Consider the following 11,136-nt stretch of genomic DNA (forward strand, 5'->3'; position numbering starts at 1 on the left):
CTATGAAAACGGAAGCGAACCAGCGAAATCCTGATAAATATTGTCAGTACCATGGCACGCACGGCCACGACACCAATGACTGCTTCCAGTTGATTGCTGAGATTGAGAGGCTAATAAAGAGGGGACACCTCAAGAACTTTATAAAGAAACCGGAAGGACAAAGACCCCAGCCGAATCCAGCAGCACAGACGCTTAGAAAAATGGGAACAGGGCCAGTGAACGATGGGTCCAGTGGAACCATCAATATGATCGTAGGAGGAAAAAAAGGCTGAACAAGCTGGTGAAGCAGAAAAGGTACTTTCCTTAGAATGTTTGTATTATAAAAGCATGAATAACACCATCTTATAGTAATGCAGCGATTATCTCTATTATTGTGAGTACTAACTCTCCCAGGAAAAAGAAAAGAACAGATACCAAAAGAACAGATACCAAAAGACCTCCTTGAAACATAGAGACCTCCTGAAGGTAGAAGGCCGACGGGATCACAAAGATCTCCCCGGAGCAAAAAACGACCAGGATCCCGTAAGATCTTCTGGAGCAAAAACGGTCGGCGAGGATCGCAAAAAGACCTCCCGGAGCAAAAACGGCCAGGATTACGTAAGATCTCCTAGAGCAAAAACGGCCGGCGAGGATCGCAAAAAGACCTCCCGGAGCAAAAACGGTCAGGATCCCGTAAGATCTCCTGGAGCAAAAATGGCCGGCGGGATCACCAAGATCTCCCCGGAGCAAAAACGGCCAGGATCCCGTAAGATCTCCTGGAGGAGCAAAAACGGTCAGGATCCCGTAAGATCTCCTGGAGCAAAAACGGCCGGCGAGGATCGCAAAAAGACCTCCCGGAGCAAAAATGGCCAGGATCCCGTAAGATCTCCTGGGGCAAAAACGGCCAGCGGGATCACCAAGATCTCCCCGGAGTAAAATGGCCAGGATCCTGTAAGATCTCCTGGAGCAAAAATGGCTGGAGGGATCACCAAGATCTCCCCAGAGCAAAAACGGCCAGGATCTCATAAGATCTCCTGAAGCAAAAACGGCCGGCGAGGATCTCAAAAGACCTCCCGGAGCGAAAAACAGTAGTAAAGATCTCAAAGATCTCCCGGAGCAACAAAGACCGGGGTCCCTAGAGATCTTCCGGTATCACATACTCACAGTAAACAGTGGTATACAACGACCACACGCAAAAACAAACTCATAAGAACATAGTTCCGACCTCATATAAAAGATTGGTGCACAGAACTATAAGTGAAAAGCTAAACTCCGACCTCCCAAAGGAGCTCGAGTCATAAGGTGAAGAAGACTAAACTGACGTCCCTTTGAGGGTCGATTAAGCCAGGGGGAGAAGGATCAGGAAGAACAATTCTCTCATTCCGGTAAGGAGCCCGGATGTGGTAAAGAGGGGTATCCAGGTATTCCCTGGAGATGAAATTCCTAATGTTAGATGGGGTGATGCTAGACTCCTGGTTGACGACATCGGGGAGACTAGAACTATCCATGGTAAAAGAAGAGGCGTACCTGAAAAGTGATTAGGGCAAATGAGCTGAGGAAAGCAATAGAGCAGTAGAACAGAGAAGAGCCAACGTTCTAGGGAGACTGACGGGAAGTGAAATTTGGAACAATAAAGAGCCGAAAAGATGTTTTGAACAGTTTTGTCCTTGGGCGGCGCGATTATGATGACTCTCGGTATTTACCCCCTCATCAGTTGGGCAATAACTGACGAGAAGGTAAAGGGGCAATTGATAACCGCTGGATTTCTTCAACCCGGATTAAGGCCAGGCCCATTAGGACGACCCATAATCTGAAGGTTTCTAGGCCTCCTCTAAAAATCGGGTTCAGCCCATTCAGCTCAAAGACCGGGCTCTAATCAGCTCCTTGAAACAGGCCGGCCTAGCTCCTCTAGCCCAATGGACAGATTCCCTTTGGGCCTAGTCTTAACCTTATCTTCCGACCCAGCTCGGAACCCGGAAGGAATTCAGCCCATTCGCCTTGTGGGACCATCCGCATGCGCGCCCGGGGAGAATCCGGGGCCGTTACGCATAGGGCATAGATATGATTCCCTCGTACGTCCGTATCAATGTAGCAGGGACAGGTGACCCAAAGACATACGTTCTGTTACACGTCACTAGCGGATAAAAGGAAACATATAAAAGGAGAAATATTCTCTTCTACTTCTAAGCTTTTCCAGTTTTACAGAATCTATTGTAAAACCCTATTTTCTGGATTTCAGATCATCAGTTTCCATTAAATCCGATCTCTTGAGTGTTTTCATATTTTTGAAATAATAAGTCAGATTTTACTCTACCCATATTAATTATTGGGATGTACCTATGTTCTAATTCAGGAGGGTCACATTTCATATGTTATCAAACATTATGTATAAAATTATTATCCGAATATTACTAAAATTAGTAATAGTTAAAATTATTTAAAAATTTTAATTTTTTTATTATATATAATAATATATTTTAATAAAAATAAATAATTGAAATTTTAGCCACCTTTTATTCATTAAAAAAGTAAATAAAATTTATACTATGCTATAGAATTGAAGACAAATGTAATACTACTCCAACTATTATTGGTTTATAATATAGTAGCAATTTGTAACCGTAAATTGATTTATTTATATTATGTAATTTTTTTTCTTCTATCTATGAAAAAATCTAAACAGTAATATTAAGAAAAGAAATTTCTTAAATAAATTTAATTAAAAAATATTTAATTAAATTAATTAAAAAATAATTTCAATATGTTTTCACGTTAAAAGTAGTAGTATTCTCGTTATGAAAGTATAAAAGTTTTAAAAATAGTAAAATATATAGTACAATGATTTTTCAATAATACTTTTAAAATAAGCTTTTTTCTAATTATTAAGTTTTACAATTTAATGTCAAAACAAGACCTTATAAATAACTAGATACAAAATGATCTTTGAGAATTGATGGGGCCGGCGGATCATAATACTATATGATTGAGTCGTTAATTTCATGGCGTTTTAAGTGGGCCTCCACAAACCTTGGGTTAAATGGGCCTCCACAAAGCCCAGGACATGGCGTTTTAAGTGAATCGGGCCGGGTTTAACCGTTTCGGTTTCTCTAAAACGTGAAACGCAAGAAAATCAATCTCTGGTTTCTAACTGTATTCCACATCGCAGCCCATTTGTGGCAGAGAATGACGCATTAGCAAAGATGATTTCTTTCTCAACCTTAAGGCCGCCGAGCCCGAGCCTCCGTCCAGCACCGCTGCCCTCTTCACTTGCCCGACCTCAGCCCAATCTTAAATCACTCCCTTTACCCACTACTCAAGCCTGTTCTGCCTCAGACGACAAGCCTCAGCCTCGGAAGCTGAAGGGAAGCTCTCAGCTTAACCGGTGGTCCAGGGCTCGAGCAATCCGCTCTGGCCGTAAATTAGACCGCTCAGGTCAGCGGACTCAGGTGGCCGAGCTCAATTCCCCACCTCAACAATCCAGAGAAAGCGAATTGAAAGAATCTAGTACTGTAACAGCGGGCAATAGAGATGATGAAGGCGTGGATGTCACAGGTGGGAAGTCCATTTACATGGTTTCCGACGGCACTGGATGGACAGTTGAGCACTCCGTTGGCGCGGCCTTGGGACAGTTCGAGCATTGCTTGGTCGATCGAGGTTGCTCTGTAAATACTCATCTGTTTTCAGGGGTAATTATTGTTTCAAGTCTTTGTTGATAGTTGCATTGCCATTAGCGAGTCACAGTTGTGTTTGATTCTTAAAAATTCTGCTTAATTGTGTGCATTTGTTAGATTGATGATATAGATAGTTTAATGGAGATCATAAAACAAGCGGCCAAAGAAGGTGCAATGGTAGTTTACACTCTGGCTGATCCTTCCATGGCTGAATCAGCTAGACAAGCCTGCAAGTTATGGGGTATATCATCTTCTGACATATTGGGTCCAATAACTGAGGCGATTGCTTCTCATCTTGGAGTCTCGCCCTCTGGTCTTCCCCGTGGAGCTCCAGGAAGGAGCTTACCCCTTTCTGATGAATATTTTCGACGGATTGAAGCCATTGAATTCACCATCAAGCAGGATGATGGTGCCCTGCCCAAGAACTTGTACAAGGCTGACATTATTCTTGCTGGCGTTTCTCGTACTGGAAAGACACCATTGTCAATTTATTTGGCACAAAAAGGATACAAAGTGGCAAATGTGCCTATTGTAATGGGTGTTGAATTGCCAAAGAGCCTTTTTGAGGTTGAGCCTGGGAAGGTTTTTGGTCTGACCATTAATCATGTGATCTTACAGACCATTAGAAAAGCAAGAGCTAGAAGTCTTGGGTTCAGCCAGGAAGTGAGGAGTAACTATTCAGAGATGGACTATGTTAGAGAGGAGTTGGAATATGCTCGCAAGATTTTTGCACAAAATCCTGTCTGGCCAGTAATAGGTAATGTGCTTCAATTCCAAATATTTCTTTGGATTATGTAGCAATATCTTGTCGACTATCTTAAATATTTATAAAGACTGAAGATCCTGTGAACAAATTTTGGAAAATAGAAGATAAATGGGAAAAGATAATATGAAGGCTTTAACTTATTCAAAATATAATTTGGAAAGTGATATGCAGGAGACTGAATCTAGCTCTGTGAATTGTTCTAGAGAACTGTTGGGAATTAAGAAAATCTTATATCCTTCGATCTGGTACAACCCAGCTAGTATACCAACAACTCTAACTTGCAATCATCGAGTTGACGAACCAATCAATAGTATTCAACTATTAATCCCAGCTAACCAGCAAGCATAGCGTATATATGTTCATGCTGATCCACATACAACGACAACAACTAAGTTTTAATCCCAAACTAGTTAGGGTAAGTCATATGGATCCTCTGTTGCCATTCTGCTCTGTTACATCATCTTAGGTCTCGTGTTTCCCTTTCTCACTCCTTCGCTTACTAACTTACAATGTACTGGAGCATTTGGCAATTCGACGATGGACATGACCAAACATTCTTAAATAACCATCTGTCAATCATTTTATCTCTAATATGTGCTACATGTATTCTTTAACTTATGCGATCATTTCTAATTTTATCCATTATCAGGTGACTTGACGTCCATCTTAACATCCACATTTCTGCAATATAACTTACTGTAAATGTAAGCTGCCTCCCTCAAGTTGTATCTGGATTGAAATCAACCAGATTCAACTTGTAAAGAAATTGTGAATAAGGGATGGAGGACAATGGTTTAGTAAAAACATCTGGTAAATGTAAAGAGGAAGCAATCAAAGACAATATTGCTATTGTTATTATTGTAGTTATTGTTGTTTGGCGCCGTTAAGAACTGCATAAGCTTTGTTCTACGTATTATTCCTGCCATTTCTTGGTAGCAATTAACAACCCAAAGCTTCTTTAATTTTGTAAAATAAACTGAAACTGAATGATTATGTTGTGAAATTGATGCAATTTCCTGTGTAGTTGATAAGTCAGATGTCAATTGCTTTCACAGTAATGTTCAGCTATTGCCTGCCAAAACTCCTTTGCTGAAGTTGGATATAAGAAATTAAGAATGCTTCAATCAGTTAGTTAGAAATTGAGTTTAAAATCCAAGATGTGACTATGCAATCGCATCTTCTCTGCTGATCAAACTTGAAGTTTCTTCTGGAATCTTAATAAATCTATCAACAAAACTTAGTTTCTTTTTAGCCCCAATAGCTATTTCCATGGCTATTGACCATGATCTGTATATTCCTTCCAATGGAACTGTCACAAGAACCATACCTGGAGTTGGATTATCAGATCCTTGTACAAGCTCATTGGACCTGAGTTCAGGGGATGTACTCTGCATTGATTTCAAGCAGATTTCCATCTCCAGTTGCAAATCCAGTAGCAACTTAAGTAGCTCAATCCCTACCTTGCATTCTTCTACTGCAGATTGAGTTTCAGGTCTTACTTCAATGGAATTAATCCAAGAAGTATCAATTTTTTAGAAGAAATAACTGCTATTACCCATGCCAATGAAGACAACTGGGGGGAATTAAAGGACATCTTATGTCCTTCAGTCTGTACAACTCCTTATATACAGACCTCTCTAACTAATTTATCGCAAGTTGACAAACTAACCAACGGTATTCATCCTAGCTAATCAGCAAGCATATACATGTGAATGCTGAGCCACTTATTTTCTCTAATTGTCACTGCTAACATCATCATACTGTTTCCTTTTTGGCATATGTAGAAGTGACAGGGAAGGCGATAGAAGAAACTGCAGCAGTTATACTAAGGTTTTATCATGATCGTAAACACAAATGTTCAATGCCACGGATCTCCAAACGTTATTAGTTTGGCAAGTCAGGTGTGCAGAGGTGAGTTTTGGGGACTGTATAGGAGGAAGCTGTTCTTTGACCTGACCTGTCTTGTTAATAATCAAGGAATATTGGGACATGCAGCAAGAGCGTAGCATTTTATGTATCCTGTAAATATCATATTCATACTCCTTACCATCCATATTATGTATCACTGTAACATAGCCATATATTGCGTCTGCTGAAGTTGAGTCTTTTCTTTTGGGTCAAGTAGCTGGACGCATTAATTACATAGTAACATGGTAGTCTGTAATTAAACTCTGATACAGATAGTTTCTGCTTCTTCTCTTCCTCTTATTCAGAAAATTATCTGTGAAAACAAATTGATCAAGCAATGTTAAGTGCCTACATGGCAGATTCAGCATAATGGCCTTGCATGTTGATTGCTGGGAGGGTCTTTGCATATTCGCTCAGTCTTTGCTTCAGATATGTTCCAATTTTCTTGTACGAGATCTTGTCTCTAATCAATTACTTGCGGGTGTTTATGCTTGTATGTACTTGTGCAGCTTTGTGCGGTGGTATCTAATAATTTCGTGACAATGAAAATGTACATAATCTGCAACTGGGCAGGTCATCTGGGTTGTGTTTGCCTTATACTTAAAAGATACCTTTGATTCACAAATGCTTAAAGTCTTCATGATAAAAGCATTCAAATGTACTCTTATACAATTATGCTTGAATTTTTTATTGTTGTTAAATGATATTTTTCAAGTTAAAAAGAATTAAATCTTTCATTTCAAATATTTGAAATGAATTACACAACGATCACTTGGGATGAATTTTTCTCATCTTCTCATAGCTCTATAGAGAAACTGGATCATACGACTCAATACAGATCACCTGTCGAGTCACAAGCATAATGTTTATTTCTTAATTGGCAGGAGTTACTCCATGGCTGCACACTTTTTGCTTGAAGGTATATGCTTTATTTATTTATTTATTTGTTTATTTGAAAAGCAAAGGTGAAAGCTTGGAGTGCGCATGCTTTGCTTGCTTGTTTGTATATTATAGCCCTATCGTCATCTTTTGTCTCACTAGAAAGAAAGCCATCTGCGAGTCTATTCAAAAAATGGCCTAATTACATAAATGCAAGCCATGGATGTTGAAGTTTTTTTTAAAAAATTGTAGAAGAGAGAGTGGAAGGATTCTCTGGTCCTCCACTAAGATCTTTAGGATCGCATGAGAACACCACATTTCCTCTTCCATACATATAAAACGAGAAGATTCCTTCTCTTTGTCACAATGGTGTGTGTTCTTGTCTTCATCTCTAAATATTTTTTAATATTACTTCCCTGAAAAAGTTGAGCACTCCATTGTTGAACCAACATTAGTGGATGGTCGGTTAGCTTTTTGCCATTTTCTCCTCTCTATATCCTGAAATTGTCTGAATTCTCATTGCACGCAGAAACAAACTATGCTTGTTCTGAAGGCTAAGCTATGGTTATTTTATCAATCAAGAGCACTGTCATCTGCACTGAGCTTCCCCATTGAAAGAGTGAAGTATATCAGCAATATTGTTCCCATGCTTGATCTGTCACAGGCGAAATTAAATTACATTTTAGCACCTGCAATTCTTGAACATGATACTTATGACTTGTAGCAGATTTTAAGTGAAGGTGAACTCACAAGGTGGCGAAAAAGAAAAGAACCCTTTTGGGATCAATTGCCCATGAAGATGGAGGACGCTTGAAACTGTTTCTCCTGATGGTGCATCTGCTTTCTGTTGAGGCATTCATGCTGTTAACACTAGTTGTGTTAATGGTGATATGATGATGAACTTGTGGGTTGCTCAAATGATCGGTGGTCCCAACCGTTACCTGCGAGGCCTTATCAGGCATGCTAGCCCCTACTACAAAACAAGTTGCAGACTAATAAGAGGAAGAGAAGAAGCAGAAACTATCTGTTCTCATCTAACTAGCATTTCACAATCAGTTTTCCAATAATCAAATTGCACATGCCTTCAACTAAGGTAGGCCAACAAAATGAGCCATGCTCTGTAACCTGTACTCCGGCTGCAGAAATTTATTAAGCCCACCTCAAATCCCAGATTGCAAAAGTTTGACCCTGATCCAGCAGTTTGGTCCCATTTCACCCTCACAATCGTAACTACTATTGGTCCCCATTATAGTACCAGACTAGGTATAAAATAGTAGTAGAACCCACATAAAACTCTATTCATTTAGACAGGTCTATGTATGTAGACATAGTCCAGACAAGAATTGCCCCTTAAAACTTCTCTCAAAAACCTTAGTCTTTGGATGATTATATTAGAGATTGTAAGAACTCTGTATGAAGAAAGTAACAACAGATATAATTATAGCCCAAAAACAAAAGCAGCAGTAAAAGGAAATGTTACGCCATGACAGAATTTGCCAACTACCAGATACATCCACACCAGTGAAGATGCATAAAATAAAATAATAAAAATTATTATAATAGCAAGAGTTAGTGAAGATTGTTGAGTTGTCACACAGGACAATGGCTACCAGCAAAGGTTGGTCATGGGAAAAAATATATATATATTTATACATATTTTACTATATGCGTGTGGCAAAATGTCAAGAAATGGCCATTTCTTAATTTATTAACCATTGTTTGTTAGTGTCTTGCATCTGCATCAACCTCTCTCTCTCTCATATAGGATCCAAAGATCCACAAGGGTTAAAAAAAATCACCCACAAAAAAAAAAGGAAAAAAAAAAATCTTGGTTATCAACATATTTGTGGTATGGATAAAATTGGACCGTCTAAAAATTTATGTGATTCTTCTTCCCTTCATGGAATATCCATTTAAGAGTGATAATATCGACTGCTAATATATATGTATATAATTTTTTTTTTTTTTTTAAAAAAAAAAAAAGAAAAGTTACCTCTTGGGGAGGATGCAGCAACAATAGAGTCTCTGTCATTAGAAGAAGGATTATAATTAATCTTCTTCTCGCCTCCACCGCCGCCGCGCACAGACCCTTTTCTGGAAAAACTTCTCTGCAACTATTTTTTTCATAAATTAAAAAAAAAAATTAGCATATCAAGACTGAAGAATACCCTTTAATCACCATTAAAGAATGATGGTTATTATTGCAAAAGACATCCAAATTCTAATCAGAACAAAGCTGTAACGTGTTATTTAAACCAAAAATTTACTCTTCTGTATCAAGAATTAATGCATGGAGAAGAAAAAAAATCTTTAAAAAAGGCATGATTGCTTCTCCTTGAATGAACCAAAAGAGAAATTATACAAAGGATTGAAAAATTGAAAATAGGAATTGAATTAAACTTACTGTAATTCTTGAATTTGGGTTGATATCTTTATTATTGCTGCCATGGGAGAAGCTCTCCATGTCAATCACAAAGCTATCAGATTTCTCTGCTGTGTATTCAAATCCATTTATGTGATCCAAAACAGAAATTTTCTGGGTTCCCATGTTTTCTTCTAATCCTTCAGCTTCGCAGCGACAAGAACCCAAATCCTAATCCCAAATCAACAGAGAAAGAAAGAGAAAGAAACTGTTATATAAAACAGTGATAGATGAATCAAAAAATGAAATTAAAAATAAACCCAGAAACCAAGAACTCAGAAGCTCACCAACTTTGGATTATCCGCCATTTCCATAATCTTCCAAGAAACGAAAAAAAAAAAAAAAAGAACTGTGTAGACGACTACAGATCCGTAAGCAATCGGGAAAATCGATTTTTCCACCGGCTGGTTGCAAAAAAAAAAAGGTAACCATCAAGAGTTAATGCATAAATAAACAATTCTAACATGCAAAGTTTTAAAATTTTCTAAATAAACAAAGCTTACAAAGACTTGTTCTTCCTCTTCTTCTGGTTCAATTCATTGAAAACACAAAACAAAATCAAACAAAAGGCAAAAAAGCAACACAAACCTCAGCAGTTAGCAGACGAAAAAGCTACCCATGAGTTGATTTTGAATCTTCTTCTTCCAAAACTTGAAAGAAAAGTTGTAGATGAGCTGACTTTCAACTACTCTGTGTTTTGTCTGTTTAAGAGAAGTTGGATGGTTTGATTTTCGTTTTTTCTTTTTCTTGTCGTGTTGAATTTCTTGAAGGATAAGAAATTGAAGAATTTAATTGTTTTGAAAAGGAAACAGAAGAGAATGAGAAGGGAAGATGACCATGCTTTGGTGTTTGCAGAAAGCAAGAGGAATTGAAAAATGGAGGGTGTTTGTTCCTCTGCTTCTTTTTATATGATGAGTTCTTTAATGAGTTGTGATTTGCTATCATTTGATCTTTTTGATTAATATCAATAATAATTAATTTATATATTATTATATTGTAAAAGAAAATTAGATAATAATTTCAAAATAATTATAAAAAAATAAATAAAATTTACAAAAAAGAATTCTATTTTTCTTTTTAATTTGATACAAAATTTTATGATAGCATAGACCATTCCCATAATCTTTTTAATAATGGATAACGATTATATTTTAAAAGTTTTCAAATTTGAAATTCAATAAAAATTGGAGATTAAAGAAAATATAAAACAAAACTTTCTGCTGGCTTTCTGTTTTACAATTTTATTTAAATTTAAAATGGATAATATTTTTATTTGTTAAATTAATTTTGAAAGTTAGTTAAACGGATATTAAAATATTATTACTATTTTAAAAAAATTAAAATAACTAAATAGTTCTTTATTTAAATTTAAATTTTATTAATATTTAAATGATATTATTAATTGTAAAAGGCAGTTTTAAAGATTGTCATTTTATTTTGATAAATTTCAAAGATAAGAAAATAAATTATTTATTTTAAAATTTTGATAAATGGATTAATTACAAACATTT

General features: G+C 37.1%; 2 protein-coding genes across 3 annotated transcripts; one reads left to right on the forward strand and one right to left on the reverse strand.

Annotated features, from left to right (window-relative positions):
• The first annotated feature begins 3,112 nt into the window (after window positions 1-3,112).
• LOC110603622 (probable pyruvate, phosphate dikinase regulatory protein, chloroplastic) lies at window positions 3,113-6,694 on the forward strand. The gene is made up of 3 exons (XM_021741418.2): window positions 3,113-3,665; window positions 3,768-4,407; window positions 6,201-6,694. The coding sequence occupies exons 1-3, from the start codon at window positions 3,180-3,182 to the stop codon at window positions 6,302-6,304; spliced, it is 1,230 nt and encodes a 409-aa protein (XP_021597110.1). The 5' UTR covers window positions 3,113-3,179; the 3' UTR covers window positions 6,305-6,694.
• Window positions 6,695-7,386: 692 nt separating this feature from the next.
• On the reverse strand, window positions 7,387-10,525 carry LOC110603623. Of its 2 annotated transcripts, none has more exons than XM_021741419.2 (6): window positions 10,214-10,525; window positions 9,913-10,029; window positions 9,608-9,796; window positions 9,197-9,317; window positions 7,954-8,176; window positions 7,387-7,858 (listed from the first exon to the last, which is right to left on the reverse strand). In XM_021741419.2, the coding sequence occupies exons 2-6, from the start codon at window positions 9,937-9,939 to the stop codon at window positions 7,777-7,779; spliced, it is 642 nt and encodes a 213-aa protein (XP_021597111.1). In that variant the 5' UTR covers window positions 9,940-10,029; window positions 10,214-10,525; the 3' UTR covers window positions 7,387-7,776. The 2 variants fall into 2 exon arrangements, with proteins under 2 accessions (XP_021597111.1, XP_021597112.1); XM_021741420.2 differs by having other exon boundaries at window positions 7,954-8,173; window positions 10,214-10,521.
• Window positions 10,526-11,136: the final 611 nt, after the last annotated feature.

Source organism: Manihot esculenta, chromosome 16, assembly GCF_001659605.2.
Source record: "Manihot esculenta cultivar AM560-2 chromosome 16, M.esculenta_v8, whole genome shotgun sequence".
Classification (NCBI taxonomy): domain Eukaryota; kingdom Viridiplantae; phylum Streptophyta; class Magnoliopsida; order Malpighiales; family Euphorbiaceae; genus Manihot; species Manihot esculenta.